This window comes from Kockovaella imperatae (assembly GCF_002102565.1).
Source record: "Kockovaella imperatae strain NRRL Y-17943 chromosome Unknown BD324scaffold_7, whole genome shotgun sequence".
Classification (NCBI taxonomy): domain Eukaryota; kingdom Fungi; phylum Basidiomycota; class Tremellomycetes; order Tremellales; family Cuniculitremaceae; genus Kockovaella; species Kockovaella imperatae.
The window spans coordinates 365,923-386,384 of NW_019028947.1; the positions used below are offsets into that span (position 1 = coordinate 365,923).

At 51.9% G+C, this 20,462-nt stretch overlaps 7 protein-coding genes across 7 annotated transcripts; 5 read left to right on the top strand and 2 right to left on the bottom strand.

Annotated features, from left to right (window-relative positions):
• Positions 1–29: 29 nt before the first annotated feature.
• Positions 30–1,322, bottom strand: BD324DRAFT_651219 (hypothetical protein; the record flags this gene model as incomplete). Its single annotated transcript, XM_022018297.1, has 1 exon — positions 30–1,322. One exon carries the CDS (start codon positions 1,320–1,322, stop codon positions 30–32), a length of 1,293 nt encoding a protein of 430 aa, XP_021870805.1.
• Positions 1,323–1,873: 551 nt separating this feature from the next.
• BD324DRAFT_626988 (hypothetical protein) lies at positions 1,874–3,511 on the top strand. The gene is made up of 4 exons (XM_022015952.1): positions 1,874–2,678; positions 2,732–2,867; positions 2,924–3,162; positions 3,220–3,511. Exons 1-4 carry the CDS (start codon positions 2,157–2,159, stop codon positions 3,472–3,474), a joined length of 1,152 nt encoding a protein of 383 aa, XP_021870806.1. The 5' UTR covers positions 1,874–2,156; the 3' UTR covers positions 3,475–3,511.
• Positions 3,512–4,261: 750 nt separating this feature from the next.
• Positions 4,262–5,699, top strand: BD324DRAFT_675232 (hypothetical protein; the record flags this gene model as incomplete). Its single annotated transcript, XM_022018950.1, has 7 exons — positions 4,262–4,385; positions 4,444–4,495; positions 4,563–4,680; positions 4,741–4,750; positions 4,813–4,873; positions 4,924–5,091; positions 5,139–5,699. 7 exons carry the CDS (start codon positions 4,262–4,264, stop codon positions 5,290–5,292), a joined length of 687 nt encoding a protein of 228 aa, XP_021870807.1. The 3' UTR covers positions 5,293–5,699.
• Positions 5,700–6,758: 1,059 nt separating this feature from the next.
• On the top strand, positions 6,759–8,955 carry BD324DRAFT_464506 (hypothetical protein). The gene is made up of 2 exons (XM_022012859.1): positions 6,759–7,079; positions 7,139–8,955. The coding sequence occupies exons 1-2, from the start codon at positions 6,975–6,977 to the stop codon at positions 8,783–8,785; spliced, it is 1,752 nt and encodes a 583-aa protein (XP_021870808.1). The 5' UTR covers positions 6,759–6,974; the 3' UTR covers positions 8,786–8,955.
• BD324DRAFT_626998 (phosphatases II) lies at positions 8,904–10,400 on the bottom strand. Its single transcript, XM_022015953.1, has 7 exons — positions 10,006–10,400; positions 9,814–9,921; positions 9,624–9,717; positions 9,492–9,582; positions 9,305–9,423; positions 9,130–9,245; positions 8,904–9,077 (listed from the first exon to the last, which is right to left on the bottom strand). The coding sequence occupies exons 1-7, from the start codon at positions 10,092–10,094 to the stop codon at positions 9,011–9,013; spliced, it is 684 nt and encodes a 227-aa protein (XP_021870809.1). The 5' UTR covers positions 10,095–10,400; the 3' UTR covers positions 8,904–9,010.
• A 2,465-nt stretch (positions 10,401–12,865) lies between these two features.
• BD324DRAFT_651225 (hypothetical protein) lies at positions 12,866–18,234 on the top strand (the record flags this gene model as incomplete). Its single annotated transcript, XM_022018298.1, has 15 exons — positions 12,866–13,034; positions 13,086–13,368; positions 13,418–14,217; positions 14,265–14,333; positions 14,374–14,681; positions 14,721–14,848; positions 14,896–14,953; positions 14,995–15,132; positions 15,173–16,336; positions 16,372–16,622; positions 16,669–16,780; positions 16,819–17,754; positions 17,810–17,882; positions 17,933–18,174; positions 18,226–18,234. The coding sequence occupies 15 exons, from the start codon at positions 12,866–12,868 to the stop codon at positions 18,232–18,234; spliced, it is 4,740 nt and encodes a 1,579-aa protein (XP_021870810.1).
• Positions 18,235–18,849: 615 nt separating this feature from the next.
• On the top strand, positions 18,850–20,451 carry BD324DRAFT_627008 (hypothetical protein). Its single transcript, XM_022015954.1, has one exon. The coding sequence runs from the start codon at positions 18,887–18,889 to the stop codon at positions 20,036–20,038; it is 1,152 nt and encodes a 383-aa protein (XP_021870811.1). The 5' UTR covers positions 18,850–18,886; the 3' UTR covers positions 20,039–20,451.
• The last annotated feature ends 11 nt before the right edge of the window (positions 20,452–20,462 follow it).

Consider the following 20,462-nt stretch of genomic DNA (forward strand, 5'->3'; position numbering starts at 1 on the left):
ACATCCTGCGCTTCTTGCTCGGACGCCTTTCATCTCGCTCCGTATCCTACAACTCTCCTCACAGCGATCGGACTTGGACTGAACAACAGAGAATTCTGAAAACTCGCCAATCTGACATTTGTTGCCCATAGACTCGATTGCGCACCACCGACAAAAGCGTAGAAAGATCCAGGATGAGCTGGAGGATTCACATTGGCTCCGGCGGGATCGCCACTGCCAATAGGTATACTGACACTTTGTTTACGACCGCCAAGCGTCAACTCGCTGTCCACACCCAAGCTGTGACCAGGCGTCGATTGACGAGCTGGGGGCTTGGCATGGTGACCTGACTGAAGGGACGTGGTGTGCAACACGAATGGGTTTGAAGGATGATCCCCCGCGATGGAAGATGAAGCGCTCGAGCTGGATCTGGATCTGGATCTGGATCGGGACAATGCTGTGACTTGTGGGGGCGTGGACAGCAGACTGGGAGAAGCTACCGGCAGCAAGTCGGGCGTGACGCTTGCATCCAGATTTTGACTGACGGCTTGAATTTCGAACTCGACTTTCTTGACCAAAGCCATTACCATGAGCTTACGCATATCCTCCTCGTGGTCGATCTCGAGGCATGGAGAACGCTTCTCACCGATGAGCGATATCAGGAATGTCACGGTCTCTGCGCAGAGGGTTGTAAATCGCTGTCGATTCTCAACTGCCTCATTCTCAATTTGGTCAAAAGTCGACTCTGTGATCCTCTTTGATGCCTGCTGGATGCCCGAGATCAAAGGTGCAAGCGTGTCCAGAAGAGACGTAGCGCTATCTCGATCGACGAGAGTAGTATCCGAAACAGCAGAGTGCTTCCGGCACGACCCCGGTGCTGAAATGGGCTCTGATTCAGTTCCAGGCGACGAAAGTGGTGGACTTGGTGTTCCGAGAGGAGAAGCATCATTGAGGTCCGCTAGGAGTCCTTGAGATTCGATCTGGAAAGATGATTTCTTCCTCTTGCCGATGTTTGAGAGGTTTTTCGATAGTCTCAAGGCGGAAGAGAGTCGCGTACTAAATTTAGGTCGAAGCGATCCAATTTGATCTCGAGAGGTCCTGCGAGGTGTACTAGGGGCTGTGAGGCCAGGAGAAGGGGACCAGGTTGGAAGTGGCGCAGGCGTTGAGTGATGGACCCGGGATGGCTCAACGGATAGAGCATCGATCTTCGGAAACAAGGTCGAAGGAGGCGCGAGTTGCTCTCGGACCGACTTGAGGGTTTGGGATAGCTGATCCAGCTCGATCCTGTGAGACGAGGTAAGTTCTCGATCACTCGTATTTGGACCAATGCTCGGGAGTGTCATGCTCTGATCAAATGGTGGATAGGGATGTTATACAACGTCTTACTTACCTGATCTCCTCGCAAGACGACAACTCTGCGTCAATCATGCTGTGATACGGTGTCGATAGGTCTTGATTGCAGCGATTGCTCGAAAGTCCGAGGACAGACACAAACCTCCAACGGTGTATCTGATCTCTTCGAATAACCAGCACCAACCTCCCACGAACAGCTCCACATCTCTCTCTCTCTCCAAGGTTGGTCTATCTTGCTCCAACGATCCACTGGAAGGGCAAAGGATCCCCCTTCCTTGGCCAAGGGTCAGTGAATCAAAGGAGGCAATGGAGGTCGTGAGAGAGGCATGACTCATAGATGGTCCAGGCTTTGAGAAAGATCCTCCTCGTACAATGCCTCCATTCTTCGAGTCGAGGAGTGTCCTCCATCTACTCATGAAGAACGAGCAGAGGCAGGATCCATGCTTCTTCTTAGCCGCCACAAACAATCCCAATCTTTTGGATCTTCCGTGTATGACGCCACTTTCTACGAGTTCTCAATTTAAAGAATAAACCCTTGAACCGAACGGGGCTGTCTCACCTCAGATCTCTGAATCAACACATCCAAGCGCTGTCCTCGTACATACACACACACTGCATACCCGACTCTCGACTACACGACGTAGATAGCTCTGGCTCTACGTCTGACAAAAGTCCCCCGACCCCCGAGAAATCTATCCGCCGATTGACTCCGCATCTCGCTCATCGATTCGTCAACCGGTCCCGGACTTCTCGACGAGCGTTGGTTCTGCCTACTCCAGCCCTCTCTCCTTCTCTCTCTTTTCAAGCGACATATCCTCTCCTAGATGGCTCTATCACGTCAGATGACCCCTTCACCGGGCCATACCCCGCTCCATCAGACATCCTTCGCCCTTGAGCAGAGCCGCACCTCGTCGCCTTTACCAGTGTCTCAGGATGGTCCTGGCGGAAACAGCAGACCCTTCCGCGGAGGTTTGAATCCCTATTTCCATCCTGGATGTACATTATGCTCATTGATCGTCTCACTACCTTCGGACCCACTCGATCCACGAACAAGCAGTAGTCGCGAGTCTTCCGAAGAGGCTGGAGAAGGTGGAGCCACAGCCGGACCTTCACGCCCTAATCGATTTCTCAGTGCTGGAATGATGGATAGCTCTGAAGGACCCGATAGTTTGCGTCGATCCTCCAGTCTCGACTCGACAGGTCGACTCGTCATCGGCGGCAAGCATGTGCTATATTTCGACCAAGATATCACCGTTTACGTGGCAGCGGGAAAGGAGAGATTATGCGCCGAGGGGAAGCACTTGGTGGTGGTCCTGAACCGACATGTAGAAAGTGTATATGACCTGGTGCGTCGGGAGGCTCCGTGATAGCAGAAGCTAAGAGCTGATTATTCGGCCAGAGCCCAGCCGACGTTCCTGCCCTGTCCCACATGATCGACGTATCTCGGCGACTGCTCTCACATCATCGACATGCAGACGTGGAGAGTGGGAGTAAAGGCTTAGATTTCCGGATAGGCTTTGTGGGCAGCGTCATCAGTGAGCAGCTGAAAATGGCTCTTTGGTGGTGATGATAAGCTGACATTGGCCTGTAGAGGATCCTTCTGCATCTCACAAACATCTTCACGCGCACGCCATGATGGGTTCCGTGGACACTGCTTCATCGGGCGCAGGCTTTTTCCGCCGTAACGTCGTGTTTGGTGCTCTGAATTGGTGGAGCATCGAAGACCTCAGAGCAGAGATCAGAGAAGAAAGCTCCAATAATAGGGTCAAGTCCGGATACGAGGATCGTCAAGCACCGATCGATAAGGTTCCGGATGCGGGCTCTGTTCAGGTGCGCTCGACAACATTTCCCGAATCTCCCTGATCAAGATCCTGACAAACCTCACAGGGCCTCTCGAATGCACTGGATCCTGCTCCATACTCTGATGCCACGCCCAAACGGCCGCCGTTCAGCAACCTTGGCAATGTATCAGCATCTGAGGATTCTCCCTCCATACGTCGTCAGGGGAAAGGCAAGATGCCATCTGCTAACCTGAGACTTGATGCTCAGGGTCTGCCGAGAGAGACAGACAAGGATGAAGATGGAGTACAAGAGGTTGGGCATGCGAGGCCTTCAGGCGAGTATCAACCGATTAGCTTATGAAACATGTACGTGGTACCCTAGTCAATGAAGAGAGATCCTATAGGATAAAGGCGAAAAGCAGAGACCCCGCACTGGCCCAACAGATTTGATTCCGTGCCTTTTGTTGGTTGGGGCGTGTGTGATTTTCCAGTGCTAGGCCTGGAACTTTTTCTTTTACGCCGCTGAGCCAGAAGCAGCAACGACTCCATCCATCCATCTCATCCATCTGATCCCTGAGTATTGATGTGACTGCACTGGAATCACGACGGCTAGACTTTCTCCTGGTAGAGACAACAGCTGGATACTAGGATCTTGTACAGCCGGCAGGTAGACTGGCTGACTGGCTGACTTGTTCCATGGTGTATGACCCAAGTCACCTCCAGCCACGTTTCTCTCCCCATACTCGCAGACAGACAGACCGACTCAACACGTCATGACGACCACAAGACACTTCACAGCCAACAACAGCAAAAGCAGCTGGACCCTTAATCATTTGCTGATCCCCTCACTGCATCCACCCCTTTTTCGTCACACTAGTGTGCTACGTGTTGTTTCAACTTACCGTACTTTTCACTGCGCAGTCTCTTAGAGCTAGAAGCTCAACGACCCCCCTTGGACACGGCTTATAAACGATCAATCACTCATTCTCCTGGGTCTCTTCCAGCATCTCACTTATCGACCATATTCCTGACCATTGTCACTCATTCATTCAACAAAAGAGTCATCCATTACTCACATAGATAGACAGACACCCTCCATCCCATTTTCATCTCGTCAAAACACCAAAACATACACTACCACAACGGCCATGCTCGCTCGGTCACTCCTTCTCACTGCCCTCGCAGGGTCCTCCATGGCTCAGCTATTGGTCAACACCATCTCTTCTTTGATCGTCTGTCAGCCTGCTCTCATCACATGGAGTGGTGGTACGGGTGAGTGCGAGATGAAGCACCGAGAACCTTCGTTTTTTTGACCACACCTCTCTCTCAGCCCCGTACTTCTTGGCCGTCATCCCCGGTGGTGACCCTTCCGGGATTGCGCTGTGAGAGCAAGCGTCCCTTCAAGCTCAACGTGTTCAGAAGCTGACGAGAACCCCTTCTGCCCCGTAGCAAAAACTTCCCGCAGCAATCTGGCACTCAACTCACGTGGGACGTCGATATTGCCGCGGGCACGAGCGTGACGATCAAGATCACCGACTCGAGCGGAGCGGTCAACTATAATTCTCAAGTGAGTCGCAAGGGCGAGAGCGATGCAAAGCGCGAAACCTGTGCTGATTGCTATCACTAGGTCACTATTCGTCAGTCTCTGGCCTCATTGCCTCACTGTTATACTCGCTGACATAGTGTGCCCCTTGAGCAGAGCCCGGATCCACCACGGCATGTATCGGTCAAGACGACGCTTCGGGCGGAGCCGCTGCAGGGTGAGTCGACTCAAGCTGGGCGAAGACACATCGACTGACCATCTCCTCAGTGCTGCCGCTGCCTCTGGAGCAAGTGGTGACTCGACTGTATCAGGAACCAGCGCTGGATCTGTTGTCGTCTCAAGTGCGGTCGCGTCTGGTTCGTCCGCTGCTGCTGCTTCTCGATCATCCGCGTCCGCTGCCAATGCTGTTGCTGCTCAATCTGCTTCTGGAAGCCGGTGAGCCATAGCACTATACATTTGTCCTCGCTGACGCGTCAATCTAGACCTGCATCCGCCAGTACCTCGAGAACTCCTTCAAGTTCCAACTCGGCGGCGTCTGGATCGACGACTAGTGGTGCTGCTCTCCCTCTCGCCATATCCAACAAGGCCACACCGCTCATTGCCGTGATCGGAGCCGTGGCTGCCATGATCGTCTAGGGCTAGGAACGGGCTCGGACCTGATGTCATTTATAGAACAGTCGTGTCCAATCTGTTCCAATGTTCCATTGTAGCCAATCACTCCCGCATGTACCTATTCACCTCATCCCTCTCGGTGCGACTCCGTGGAAATGTCGGGAAAAGCCAAAACGCCGACGTGAAATCTATCTCAGGCGTATAGAGTTCCGCTTTTCGCCCGCTATGCGATCTCTCACCCCCTTAGTGAGGGACAGTGAGTGGCTTGAGAAGGATTTTTTGATCACCCGCTGGAATACTGGAGAAACACTATTGCTGGCGTCAGATTCTCTGGATTGACAAGGTGCCAGCGGGACGGTTGTGGGCTGCTCGGGTACTGGTAAACCCACAAAAGGATTTTCCCTCTGAAACTTGTCTCTCGTCGCCTCAAGCAGCACCCGATATCCATGGTTAAAATGAGATCAGCCGCTGAACGAACTTCGTGCTTCCCGCCGCCTCTTCCCATGTTCCTAAAGGCTTAACTCATCTCACAGCACAGAGGGGTGGGTCATATGTAGACCTCCGTAGCGGGTGGACGGACAAGGAGGATGAAGAGGTCAGGCTCATCAGGTACCCCGTCTCTTTTGGCACAACCCACCCCCCCCCCCCCCCCTCCCCTCCTTTCTACGCTAGGTCTAGACTTTACATATCCTTGTCATCCGCTGAGCACGGATCACGTTTCAAGTCATCGAAACTCTCATCCTCAACGCCTCTGCTGCTCTCATATGACCTCTCTCTCTGTCTCTCTCTCTCGGTGTCTCGTCACTTGCTGATGGTGACTCTGTTTTTTTGATATTTACACCTTGATCATCTTAGCGTTGAACCTCTCTCTCTGCAAGACACTCTGCAAGACATAATCGACTCTACGTGCCTTCCCCATCTCGACCATTTGCTCTCAGTCTCATTCTCATTCAATCATTCGACCCATCTAGATCATGTCAACTCCTCCATTGGGTCATCCCTTCCGATACCAACTTTAACTAGGTCGAATCCAAGAACCTCACATCAAACAACTCCATTTGCTCCCATCGTCCGGCACGATCATACTTGCCCTCCTCTCCACTAGACTCGCCGAACGACATCTTCTAGGCCCAATTTCCCCTCCCCCCCCCCCCCCCCCCCCCCTACCCTTTCCCGGGCACAAGAAGACGAAACAAACCATCTCTGCTGTCTCGACTTTTGGTCTTGGATCACATGACTTGAAGATCCCACGCCAAAAGGGTCCTCCTGGATAATCAGCTGCAGCGAATGGCTCTGGAGCTAGGCACCAAAAGAAAGTGTGACACAGCTGCGAGACTGTTTTCAAGCAAGACTTGGATCACATTCCCACTCTTTACCTTCTGCTGGTCAGACATTCTTTCATCTACATATAGAAGGAGAGGCGCACTTGGAAAGGATCTGGTTCATCCTCAAGAGGAATCACCTTTGAGACAGTCTTGTTTCGAGATCTCTGACGACCTTTTCCCTCCCTTATCGACCTTGTTCACTCCCTGGAGATCGTCACGTCTTGGCGACGAGACTTTTCACCCGTGACGACGGGTGCGAGCTCAACAGGCTGGGACCTATTGAGAGCCAATTGAAGCATCACTACACCCCGATCACTCAAGATCGCTGATCGATATCCACTGCAGCATACCTCAACATAGAGGCGTGTGTAGCACCTCAAAATGCCATTTCGCAGGAAGAACGCTCCTGCCGCTCAAAATGACGATGAAGAAGCAAAGGATTTCGCGCGGATTCTTTCGCGTTCAAAGTCTCAGGCTTTGATCAGAGTGAGTTCTGGCCCCGCTCATGTCGACGAGTGAAGCATTGAGCTGATTTTCTGATGTAGCAACCGCCTGCCAGCATCTCTCCATTACCTCCTCTCCGTCCGGCCTCCCCTCTCTTTCACAAGCAGGTCGACGGATTCATCACTCTGAACGATCGGCCGGTGGTCGCCCCAAAACCACGACAGAATCATCATCGTCGCTCGAGATCCTTTTCCTCTCTCTCCCCATCCAAGATCAGCGTTCACGGTATCCGAACACCTGAACCGTTCCCCAGTATTGTCGCTGATCGAGATACATCCTCAACTCTGTTTGACCATCCTGTCAACCAGCCTTGGCGAAGTCATGCCACTTGGAAAGCTCTTCATTCACCGACGATCAAGCCTTCCCCCCCGCCCAAGTCTCGTCGCCCTTATGGAGACAGCGGCTGGAGAGGGAACGGCACGGGGGGATTCTTTGCGGGCGGTAACACTGCCTTCCCCAAGCAAGCGACGGATGATTCAGGCAGAATGACATCTCGACCAACCGTCTTGGGGACTCCCGAGGCGGAAATCCGATTCAACTCTTTCGAGATGGCGCCTGCGATTCCACGCCGTCAGAGCAGCCTCCGATCATCAAGCCGAAGTTATTCGCCTCTCTCCACTGTTTCTCCAACTCTATCCTTCAACAAGTACGATTCACCCGGATCTTTCCACTCTGAATCTGGTTCGTCCAACAGAGATCCGGTTACTCCCGCTGTTTTAGCGTCGCGCCGGTCATCCGAGCATACCATCACCTCTGAAGAGACGTGTCAGTCTCAGATTGACACGCCAACCCTCGATCGTCATCATCAGCCTTTCGAGATACCCACAATTGTCAAAGCACCCTCAACGCCCGTCCGATCTGCCACGGAGCCCTCCTACCACGACCACCATCATCAGCACTATCGTCAAGAGAGCGATGGAGAATCCTGTACTCTTTTACCTCCATTGACACCTCGATCCATCCTCAAGCCTTCGTCGAGGTCCTTCTCCTTTGCCAATGTCAAGTCTGCAGCGGACGACCAGATGAGAGGTACGTTGCCTATACCTTGGGGTAGACGTGGCACATGTCCGATCATCACGCCGAGTGCTTCTCCCATCCCCTCTCTTTCGGGTCAGAATGACTCGACCGCTTCGACAACGGCACGACTTCGCTCACGAGCACCTCAACGACCTCTGCCTCGTCCACCTCCCGATAACGTTCCTGATAGTCCAGAGAACGATATCGTCCGCACAGAGCCTGTAGTCATGGACTTCGAGGCCAGTTCCAGCAGACTCCGAGCGGCCATGGACCAGAGAGCTATGTACGAACCGGCGATTTGCACTTCCGGGTTCTATGGTCAATGGACATCGAGATTCCGGGATAGGAGTGGCAGCAATGTGACGCAAAAGAGTTGCGACAGTGGCATCTCTGAGCCATCGCTTCGGGTCGTCACGCCTCGACAGGACAGTACAGAGTTTGCATGTCTCGGCCAACCGAACCCAGCCAGGCGACAAAATGGTGATGGCGAACTTGCAAGTGGAGGTTTGTCGCCTAACAAGAGAGCAGGGATCATAGTATTACCTGGAGTTGAAGGACCAGATTTCGGAGCGAGATCGCCAACTGAATTTGGCGTTCGACTCATTAATCCTTCGCATAGCTTGAGAAGCATGAGTAGCATCAAGAGTGTAGAGAGGGGAGGGTGGTTGTGAAGCATATGGTTGGCATTTTTATTTTGGACATACATCGATATGACGGGGGCGGCGCATTCTTCTGCATCAAACATTGAGATATCATCCGTGATGACCATACATGCATGGCGCCGAGCCATTGCTCATGCTTGAAGTGAATACAAGGTTCGACGATGACGCCTTACTGATACAACATGTGTGACTGCGCGATTGCGAGTTGCTCTTGATCTACCGGCCTTGAAAAGATTATATACTCATCATGCTACTTGTGCTCGGTGCCGGTCTCCGTCTCTGATAGTCGTCTTCCTCGTCACTGACGGACCCAAGTTCAGCTGATGCCTGGAGTCCGTTATCCGATGACTCACTCCAGGTGACTCCTTTTAAGTGGTGATTGAAAAGACGAAGCGTTAGAGCCTCGTTCCGCTTCCAACATCTTTTGAGCGAGATATATCGGCTCGTACTCTTTCAGTTGGGTCTGAAACTGAGACGATGAGTGTCAGCCCATCGATGACTCGGTCCATACTGCACGGCTCGACTCACGCTCATTGGGCTGACGCAATAACGCTTGCTCTGAACATATGCTAGAGTGTACTCGAACTTCCAATTATACTTCCACATGAGATATCCAATGACAATAGCTGGAGCCGTGGCTATGCCTCCTACAAGTCGTCAAACTAGTCAGCGACGTTTTTGACGGTTTTTTCCTTTTTATGAACGAGTGCCGCACCATTACAATGGGCCAATACGCGGCCTCCTTGGTTCAAGCCTTCTTCAATGAATGCTTTACACTGTGGGAAGATGGATATGATGTTTTGGTCCTGTAACGAAGGTCAGCCTCATGACTTGATGTAGAGCTCACGGTGGTATCGCTTATGTCCAAGGTGAGGTATTTGAATTCCGTTGGGAATCGGGGGAAGATCATGGATGCTTCTCTGCGGTCTCGTATACAGAGCCTGAAGGACAGGTCAGCTGTATCTTTGGGACTCTGCAAGAGATTGCATCTAGGCATGACGTCGTGCGATGTCGTACGCGCGTGGGCGCCCACTCACACATGGGTGATACCGAGGGCATTCATCCGATGAATATTGACAGAAGCTTGAAATGGGCCGAGGAATAGACCAGGAATGACTTCTTGAGCTTCTCGACGCATCTCGTATCTGGACAGAAGGATATAGTCAGCACATCTCGGTCCGAGGTACTCAAAGCCAAAAGCAACCGGCATCCTGGCGTTTCGCACTCACTTCCACTCGGCCATTTCTGGCGTTGATAATCTCGTTGGAATATGAGATTTGAAACCGTATGGCGATGGCGGAGGATCGTCAGTGTCCATGATGAGATGCGGAACAGAATGAGAGAGTGTTCGGAGTAAGGACAACTCCAGAAGCCCTGGCAATTGACCCTACGATCGGTCCTCTGCAGTATAGATGTATCTGCCAATGGACGAGGTGACAAGGGTCCTCAAAAGACTTTTGGGCAGACTTCGAATCCCAATACTCGGCCCACTCTATAGCACCGTATTCACCATCTGATCCGGTGGCTCTTTTCAAAAGCTCTTCGAGATCACGATCAAGATCCGATGGTTGTAGCGTCGCGAATGACGAGTCCAGTTCTGATCGTCGTTTGAGGTGGGTGGCCATGTGGGGATCTGGACCGAAAAAAAAAACGCAACGGGATTTTTATACTTCCGTCCTTCGGCGACAACTTTGAAACGCAGATCTAGGCCATCCGTTGTCTGTCGGGACTTGGACCTCCGTTGGAGGGGATATCAACGCAGCATGCTGACTAGGATCAGAGGTCACAGAGGACAGCTTCAACCGTGTGATTTCTCTCTCCCAAACCTGTTTTACTGCACTCGCAATGCCGAACTTTTCACTTTCGCCTGAATCGAACGATCCCGAAGTTGAAGTTGCTGACGGGCAAGACGAAGCCACTGAAGATGACCCTATACTCGACATAGCTGCTACTGACTTGGAAAGTGTCTCAGACAAGACGAGCCTCGTACGCTTCTCGTTCGGACAAGGAACAGACTGCTTCGTCAAGACCGTCGAACAGGCGGGGAAGATCAAAGCATGTCTGCTGAGTGAAGAGTTTCGGACGCTCCAGGGCTTGGCTTCTTAGTGGAACTCCATGTCATCTGACAGCAGATTGACTGCGCAGATTGGTGAAGACTTGACCGTCTTGGACGCCTGGACCGTCGAACAAGGAACGAAACGAAAGCGAGGTGGGAGACCTGAAATGGATTCGGGAGCGAGCGTCGACCCTTATGCGCAGAGTGAGGCATTCTGTACTTTGGCCACCCAGCAGTCTCTATCAAAGTTGTTGAACAATGCCTCGTTCGATACGTGGGCAAGGAGTGCGTCACAAACGCTTGGAACTGGGAATCTTCGTGTTTTGTGAGATAAAGCGTGAAGCCACTCGGCTCATACAGCTTCTATTACAGGAAGTTCTACAAGCCCGATAGTCTGCTCGTGACTGTGGAAGCGTGAGACTGAGGCTCATGCAATGTGCGTGTTCGCTGACTTCGTGCATCAGTGATCGTGTTCTCAAGCAGCTCAAGACAGACTCGAGACACACTTGCTGGATGACTGTTCCTGAGGGCTATGATCCAAGCCAGGGAGCATCAGGCTCTTTGAGGCATGTCGAGATGGACATTGACTATTAATGATCATATCTGCGGCTCCCTTGACATTTAGCCAATCCGTACTCTTATGCACCTTCATTTTGCGCCCTCGCCGGGAAAGAGCCACAGTTCCCAACCGATGAAACGAGACAAACTGCCCGAAATGGCAAGTCAGGCGCCAAAACGCTCGGGCTCTCGTTCCCTGGGACCGATGTCTGATCTGCTCGGGAGATCTTCACGGCGTTGGCAGCGCAGAGAACTCCATCATCACGACGGCCCACTGACATGAATCATGATCACAGTGAGCATCACAGTGAGCATCGCTATGCAAACCTATCCCAAACAGCCTCTCGAATACCCGACGCGTTCACTCTTGAAACAAGGAATTAGGTTTTCCTTCTTTCCATCCCGCCATAATTTTACATGAAAGCATCTATCTCTACCTGGCCTTTGTTTAATTTTTTGTGTTTTTCCCGCTAAACCGTACTCGACATCCGCAAGGAATGACCTCGAGACGATATGAGTCAGTTGACCTGTGAAGGATCATACACATTACATCGTGTCTGAGTACGAGCGAAGGATAATGACATGGAGATTACCGATGGCCCTTTCCGTGTACGGAGGGGTCTGATGTGAAAAGGTAGAAGGGAGAGACAGAGGGAGGGTGATCCGTGCGGATCCCTTGGTGAGTGAGTGAAGCGTTTGGATCCGAGCCATATCCATCCATCCATCTATCCGTCCATCCTATCATCGTGTCCGTCCACCATCTGTTCCCCCCTCCTCGTCGACTAAAACATCCTACTTTCCAGCTGGGGGACCCCCCTCCTAATCTCGCTCTCCGCCCTTGTGCCTCGATACGACGCTAAACACGAACCTGGACCAGATAGAAAACTTGGAAATGCATTGATCGCTATTGATGACTTACCCTGGTTCTTGTCCCGTCTCTCTCTCTCTCTCTCTGTGCACTCCCACAAACTCTCGACATCAACAATAGAAAGGAAGGAAGAGACAGTGGTTTGGAGGTGGTGGAGCTTTCCTCATATCTCACATCCAACACAGAGCTATCGACGTACCCAACTGTCACATTCCTCGTGGCCTGCTGACAAAGCGCGACGGACAAAGCTCTGTGAGTTCCTGTTCTCCTTTGCTCAGCTCTCCTCCATCGATTTTGCTGGACCGCGAGGTCCGACTGGGTCCAAGATTCTGCTATTCGGTCCTATACCCCACACAACACCCTTTTCCTCCGCTATCCTTTCTAGCGGTAACTGGAAAGTTATTTCCTCACACCCCGATATCTTTCATGTCTTTGATATCTATCTCTCTACCCCCCTTCCCCTCATCTGTGTCTCTTCATCAAGTCAGCCCATCTGCAGCTCCATTTCCCAATCACCACTGACATCCGTACAGCCTCGCATCTGAACCCTCCATCCCCATCCTCCATCGACCTCTTTTGCTCGTTCCCTTGATCTACTTCCAACACCATGACACTGAATCGAAGACGGTCGTCCTTCGCATCACCTCTGCCACTCCCTTCTCCTGGAGGTTCAGCGATACCCCGCCCGAGCTCCGCTACGGGTCACCGAATGCGTAGAGATAGCAGCGAAGATGCGCCATCGCCATCAGACGCAGAGCAGCGTAATGTCAGAGTTGGTACGTGTACCGTCGTCGTATCCTCATGTCCGTCTACTGATAGAGACCTAGTTCTTCGAATACGTCCATCCGATCCTGACGATGCTTCTGTCCCTCCTCGATTCCGCCAGACCCTAGTCCACCCTACGACTTCGACTGACATCCGCGTTGATGTAGATCCGGCGACTCTGGCAGGTCATGCCGTTACTTCGTCAGCTGCGGGGGTCAAAAGGCATCCTACGTTCACCTTTGATCATGTTCTCGGGGAGAACGCAAACCAGGTGGACCTGTATGATGTGACTGCGAAGGACGTCGTAGGAGAATTCCTCAAAGGTCACAATGTGACATTTCTGGCGTAAGATATAAAATCATGACCGGTTCATGAAACACTGATCACCTTCCAGTTATGGCCAGACTTCCTCTGGAAAATCCTACTCTATGGGTACGACAGGTGAAGATGCCGATTATACCGGAATTGAATGGAATGAACGTACTGGTTTGATCCCAAGAACCGTCCAGGCAATCTTCGATCAAGCTGAATCGGTCCGTTCGGATGCTGGTCCAGGTTCGACCTTTGAGCTTCGTCTCAGCTTTCTCGAACTTTACAACGAGGAAATCATCGACTTGCTCTCCGGGTCTGGAGTGTCCATCGCTATTCGAGAGGAACGGGACGGCCGGATTGTCTGGTCAGGCGTCCGAGAGATCAAAGTCAAGGATCTGGCAGAGGTCATGCAACTGCTTTATGAAGGATCTGCCCGACGAAAGACGGGTGAAACGGGAATGAACGCTACGAGCTCAAGAAGTCATGCGATATTTTCTCTCACTTTGGTCCAAAAGAAGCGGGCGACGACTTCTCTCACCGCATCCTCATCCTTGCCCGTCTCCTCCGAGTTTGGTGCCAGAAGCCTTAAACGACCCTCTTCGACTCTCGGATTTGCTTCTAGTCGCTCGCCTACACCATCTGGAAGTCGGCCGCCGCCAAGCAGCTACCAGAAATCGACAGGTATTTCTAGACCGCAATCTGTCATGGGTATCCCGCCGTCATCATCTGAAGGTGAATTCTTGGTCATCACGAGCAAATTCAACATGGTCGACTTGGCTGGCTCAGAACGACTGAAAAGGACGGCAGCCCAGGGAGATAGGATGAAGGAAGGTATCAGTATCAATAGCGGCCTCTTGGCTCTGGGCAATGTCATTTCGCATCGTAAGCTGCATATGGTCGCAATCTTCGCCGAGCTGACGTACCTGTAGTTGGCGATCCAATCAAATCCAAGGGCCATATACCTTATCGAGATTCCAAACTCACTCGAATGCTGCAAGGTGAGCAGAGACCCTCAAGTTGCCATGCCAATCATTTCAGACTCAATCGGGGGCAATTCCCTCACCACCATGATCGCCTGCATCTCGCCGATCGAGTACAATGTCGCTGAGACTATCAACACGCTCAAGTACGCCTCTCGAGCGAGAAATATCAGAAATACATCCAAAGCGAATGCTGTCGAAGCAGGGTGGGACGATGTAGAGCATTTACAAGCTACTGTTGTTAAACTACGGAAGCAGCTCGCCAATTTGGATTCAGACGAAGGCAGGGCTATTCACAAGGATGCAGGCAAGGGTAACGAAAAGCTCATTCAGCGCTTGGCGGATTTGCAAAGGGAGCACACAGAGGTGAATTACGCACTATGGGAATTAACTCATCTTCACCAGCTATATGACCGATACCTTGCAAAGTGCAGCGAGAGCATGAGACTCACCTCAGAATTGAAGAATGCCAAACCAGGTGATGCCGACGCTTTGGCAAAGTTCAACGAGACGGTCGAGCCTGTCATCATTGAGTGAATGCCTTGCTTTTATTTGAGAATCATCGGCTGACGCCGTCAAGGTATGAGAAGGTCGTGTCTGCTCTCAATAGACAGCTTGACGGCCTTCGAGCGGAATTGGTGAGCACCGCCCTTCTCACATCGAGCTGACTTCGCCGCAGACATCCATCAATGAGCTATACGAAGAGCAGAGCGCTCAGTTGAAAGAGGCGCAGGCTGAAAATGCCAACAACGAGGCAAATGTGTCGGAGCTACGTGGTCGTGTGGCAAAGCTCACTGAACGCAACGATGCCAGTGAAGTAAGCTGCATGACACAGATCTACCCCTGACATTCTTCAGGTCTATGTCCAAGACCTTGAAGGGCGTCTCAAGACCCAGACCGAGCAGCAAGACTCGAACTCTGCCGCGGTCGTTGATCTTCGCAAGGAGATTGCCAAACTGAAGGAGCTCAACGATCAGCTTAATATTCACACGACCGAACTCGAAGCTCGCTTGGCTAAAGCCGAGACTCGAGGATCCTCCCTAGAAGCTCAGATTGAGTTGCAAGAAAAGGCAGCGGTGCAGCGCGAGAACGCGTACAAAGACTTGGAGAAACACATCGAAGTCTTGGACACGATGCACGATAACAAGCTACTGTTGGAAGAATTGGAGACCAAGGACCAGCGGGTCTCTGAGCTTGAGATCCAATGCGCAACCCTGGCTTCTGATGTTAAGGAGGAGCAGACGAGGCTCATTGGAGCGCTGGAAGCGGAGAAGGCTATTCAAGGTCAACTTCGATCTCATATCTCCAAATCCAGCTCGGACACGTCCTTACATCTCAAAGACTTGTCGAGTGTCTCAGCTAGCAATGTGAAAGAGGCTTTGGGCGAGGGAGAACTGCCGACGCACTTGGATCGTGACGGTCGACACGCGAACGCTAGCATCACAGAGTCCGCGGACGCGACGGCTGAGGGGTCCGATGAGATCGCTCGATTACGGAGAGCTCTGGAGGATTTGGCGGCACGATGCCATGCCGCGGAAAGTCGATTCCGAGAAGCAGAAGACAAAGTGATTGACCTCACATCACAACTCTCCGAGGCGACATTGATACGAGCCGAAATTGACGATGTGATGCCACTATCGCCTGCTCCTCTCACTCCTGGCACGGTCGGCGACAGGAGTGAGGCTGGATCTCAGATCCAAACACCCAAACGTACCAGCGAGAGTCCATCGCCGACTCGTAATACACCTCTACGCCGAAGCTCTGTACCCACGCTGTCCTCTTTATCGGTTATACAGAAGAGGGATTTTCGTTCTACAAGAGGATTGGCAGATCTCAAACGGTCTCGACCGTTGTCCTTATCTCAGGAGCTATCCTCTGCGCAACCTTTGCTCTCTGCTTCTCGTATGTCGTGGACTGGTTCCAGAGACTCACTACTTGGTGCCTCTCCGACCAAGTCTCCTCTATCTCGATCTCCTAGATCTAGCGAGTCGCTAGAGAAGGAGCTGAAGTTCCTGCACAAGGTGAGTGCGGCTGTCAGTTCCAAGCTGAGATGCAGGTGGTTGAGGAACGGGACGCTGAGCTCAAGGATCGCGAAGCATACATTGCTCAATTGGAACGAAATGCGCATGATTCTGCTCAGCCTCCGGCCGATCACCACACGCAGAACGATGCAGAGTCTGCCCAGGCGTCGCCACATATCAGGATAGTCCCTTTGACTCCCGTGCAAAGTTCGCGCAAGGAACTTGCAGAGAACTCGGAAGTTTCACCTGCTGCAGATTCTCAGGACCGCATTGATGCTTTGATCAAGTGAGTGACGAGCCGAGAGTGGATGGACGGGGACTGATGACCGTAGGGAGATGAAAGACAAGGAGCAATCGCATCGGGAGATAATAGACCAACAATTTATCCAGATTGCAGATCTACAGAAAACAAATCACAAGCTGAAGGAGGATCTCTACAGAGAAGTGAGCTCATACATCGATACCCCTAGCTGACACTGAAGCCTTCTGAAACCATGACGACACTGTTACAGCTTCGACAAGAGCGGGACGATCTATTGGCGGAGAGGAGCAACAGGGCAAGGACCCCAGACAGTCCGAGTCGAGAGATATCCAGAGCACTCGAAGCTGCTAGAGGTCAGCACGCAGAGGAGCTGGAAGGCCTGCTGCAGAGCCATAAAGAGACCATCGACAACCTTCGACGAGATCACGAGGCTGCTATCGAGGATCTTCGGACCGCGCTGGGGAATGCTCGACAGGAGCATCAGGAAGAGGTTGATGGGGCTCGAGAGGCACATCAAATGCAGATCGAAGATCTGATCAAGAAGCATGCCGACGCTGTCTCTCAACTTGCTGCGGACCAAGAAGCCATAGTCGGCGAGCTGGAGAGGTCGCTCTCGTCCGGTGAGGAGCAACGACGGCAGCTCAAGATGAAGGCGGATCAATCGTTGTTTGAGTTGTCTCGCATTCGAGACGAGCACGCTTTCCAGCGCAATGCCGATTTACGGCAGATTGCAGAACTGCAAAAGGTCAATACGGAGCTGGAGCGTGTCAGAACCGAGCTCGATTCCGCCAACTCGGAGCTTCAGAAGCGCGCATCGGATCTGGAGAGCCGATACTCTACACGCAAAGCGGGACTACCGCCACCCCAAGGTCCACCACCTTCTGCTCCGCTCCCACCACTACCCGCCTCGGCTCTCCCTTCGCCCGTCTTCAGAAGCCCCGGGTCTTCCGATGGCGATGCTTCGACGTCGACCCACCGATCAAGCGGCTCCACGGCGCTGACTTCGATTCAGGAGATTGGCGCGGCCATGGCGCAGATGCCTGATAATATCGGACAGGTCGTACAGAAGGTGGTAGCGGAGAGGGACACGGCAGTATCTGAGAGGGAAAGTTTAAGAGTTCAGCTCCGGGCGGAGAACGCAAGGCTTCAGGAAGCTGTGAGCGACACTCTGAGTATCGCCGTGTGATCTGTGCCTGACAGAGGGCTTTTAGGACAAGCAGCTGCAGAGCGAGAAAGTCAAGACCGAAGATTTGTCGAAAGAGCTGCACGAATCGAAGAAGACTAGTGAGTTCGAGTTTCTGCCGCGATGACTGTCATCTGATCCGGGGATCCAGGCTCCAAGCTCAGAGCTCATCTCGAGGATGCTCGACAAGATACCAAGCGGGTTACAGCGGAATGCAGTGCACACATGGACGAGCTCAATCAGCATCGATCCCGCATGGCCAAGCTGTCTGAAGAGAGCGGGCACAATAGGGATTCATTGATGGCCGCAAACGCTCAGGTCGCGTCGCTGAGAGCCCAGCTGGATCGAGCAGTGGAGACAAAGGTGAACAAAAAATTGAACCAGAGGATGAAGGTGAGATTGATTGTGCAAGGTTCGTAGAGTTGGAACTGATCAGAAACGCAGTGCTTTTAAAATTTACGACATTGTACGGATTGCTACGTTTATTATTGTGACGACCGCCGAGTTTGTGGTGAGGTGACTGAGGCATCTGGGATTGTCAAGATTTGGGTATATCCCTCAACAATTATACTTGGTCTACTGTATTGCCACTGGATGCTGAGGCATACATTCTACTGTATACTTTTCTCTTTCAAGCCCCCAATGGGTTGCTTGTCAAATTTCTCCTGTACATGCATGGTGTATCGGGCTCCGTTCGTAATCGCCGGTTGTTCGGCATAAGGAAACGAAGTTCCCGTCGATCGGCAGTCATCATTTTCAGGCTGATTACAGGGTGGGGCAATGGGTGTACCGCTCGAACCTAGTAAGCTCCACGGAGATAGAGTTGGGTCTAGTGGATGTATGGCATATGGGCAACCAGTCGGCATTGCGCGTACATCGTAAGCATCTAGCGCCCTTTGGTCAATTTCAGGCATCGGGTGGGTTTGGATCGGGGGGTTAGAGAATGGCTCGGCGAAGGATGAGTGCTGGGTGATTTGGGGGGAGTGGCACCGTATAGTCGCTCCGCGAGGGTCCTTGGGACTACGTCTCAAGAGTATAAAGGAAGGAGTTTGATCTCACTGTCCTATGTCAACTTGATATAGCTCAACATTCTGTACCATACACCATGTTGTCTCTTCTGTCGCTATTCACACTCCTCGTTTCGACTGAGGCTGCAGCGGTGAGACGAGCCAATACCAACCCTACCGTCAAGAGCTCCAAGCTTGTGGCAGTCGCGAGTGATCCTCATTTGACCCGTGATTCCGGTGGCTCTGTCAAATGGGGTTCGAGAACCCTGTGGACGTATCGAGATACTCAGTACCTCAATTCAGACTATCAACCCGTCAATTTTTTCTCGTCTTCAGCCAGTTACGGAGCTATCAACAGTGATGGTTCTGTTCCCTTTTCACCCGTCCCTTCGGACCAACCTGATGGTTACAAGTACCCTGCGGAATATGACTTGACGGGGGATAACAAGAATACATCGTTCTACACTATCCTCCCGAATGAATGTAGCGAAGACGGAAATCAAGGTGGAAACTGTTACAACGGATCGAGATATGCCATTTGGGAGGACTATCCTCCACTCGTCACGGAGCAATCTGGTACCATCACTGGATACACTTGGGTCAAACGATCCCTCATTGAATTCTTGACGAATCAGATTCCCAATCCTTCGGCGACATTGTACAAAGTCACCGGTACGGACGATCAACAAGCTCTACCCACGGTCTCGGTGATCGATGAAGAATTTTGGCAGGTCGATCAATTCGCCTATGGACATTATGGCAATCTCGTCGTCGACAATGTGGCGTATCTCTACGCAACCAATGAGAATCGAGATATCGCTTTGGCCAAAGTCCCCATCGCTGATATCGAAGAAAAATCAGCATATCAATTCTACGTCGGTGGTGAATGGACGACCGATCAACCTTCAGTGGACGATACCTCGGCCTACATTGATATCGCTGGCGGAGGTCAAGGAACATTCTATTACTCTGAACCGTGGGATCAATACGTCTGGTTAGGTCAACCTGGAGGATGTGCCTGTCCCGAATTCATCGTATCGGTATCCTCGTCACCGGAAGGACCATGGACAAGCCCAAGTCATGTCATTGATGTCCCGCCTGGCAATTACACTGGCATCGGAGCGTACACTATGCAAGCTCATCCAGAGTTCACTCCTGGACCGGCACAAAATGCCATTTATGTCACGTACACTCAGCAGTACAACAATACCCCTTATGAGACGCCAATGTATCTGATCGAATGGAATTAACAAGATGAGGCGATCAAGCAGGACGAAGGGGCAGAAGGGACGGACCATCAGCTAGACAAGACAAGCATAAAAAGTGACATCCCAGAATGATGAAAAGGGAGGGATGTTGGACATATGTATTTCTTGATCCTCGCCCGTGGCGATGCAGTTCCCCATACGTGGGGTTAATCTCCAGTCAAACTCCTCCTCCCAACTAGATAATCACGCCCCTTACTCTCATGCACCCTGTGAACTCCATTCTCAGTCATCCTCAGAGCTGTGGTCCTCGTTGCAATCTCAGGAGGCGTTTTCGCATGTGTGCCAGAACACGAAGAAAGGGAAAACGACAACAAAGACCCTTTAGGACGCGTCGGATTTTTTTTCTTTCTTTTTCTCAAGGATTTTGATTTTCAGGCACGGCACGGCACGAATCATTTTCTTGGGA

Excerpts from the sequence above, each read along its gene's own strand:
- BD324DRAFT_626998 (XM_022015953.1), bottom strand. The coding sequence starts at position 10,094 with ATGGACACTGACGATCCTCCGCCATCGCCATACGGTTTCAAATCTCAT. Across the intron at positions 9,583-9,623 it reads TGGACATAAGCGATACCACC|GACCAAAACATCATATCCAT; the intron begins GTGAGCTCTACA and ends CCTTCGTTACAG. Across the intron at positions 9,246-9,304 it reads ATTGCGTCAGCCCAATGAGC|TTTCAGACCCAACTGAAAGA; the intron begins GTGAGTCGAGCC and ends TCATCGTCTCAG.
- BD324DRAFT_464506 (XM_022012859.1), top strand. The coding sequence starts at position 6,975 with ATGCCATTTCGCAGGAAGAACGCTCCTGCCGCTCAAAATGACGATGAA. Across the intron at positions 7,080-7,138 it reads AGTCTCAGGCTTTGATCAGA|CAACCGCCTGCCAGCATCTC; the intron begins GTGAGTTCTGGC and ends TTTCTGATGTAG.
- BD324DRAFT_627008 (XM_022015954.1), top strand. The coding sequence starts at position 18,887 with ATGTTGTCTCTTCTGTCGCTATTCACACTCCTCGTTTCGACTGAGGCT.
- BD324DRAFT_626988 (XM_022015952.1), top strand. The coding sequence starts at position 2,157 with ATGGCTCTATCACGTCAGATGACCCCTTCACCGGGCCATACCCCGCTC. Across the intron at positions 2,679-2,731 it reads TAGAAAGTGTATATGACCTG|AGCCCAGCCGACGTTCCTGC; the intron begins GTGCGTCGGGAG and ends TTATTCGGCCAG. Across the intron at positions 2,868-2,923 it reads CTTTGTGGGCAGCGTCATCA|AGGATCCTTCTGCATCTCAC; the intron begins GTGAGCAGCTGA and ends ATTGGCCTGTAG.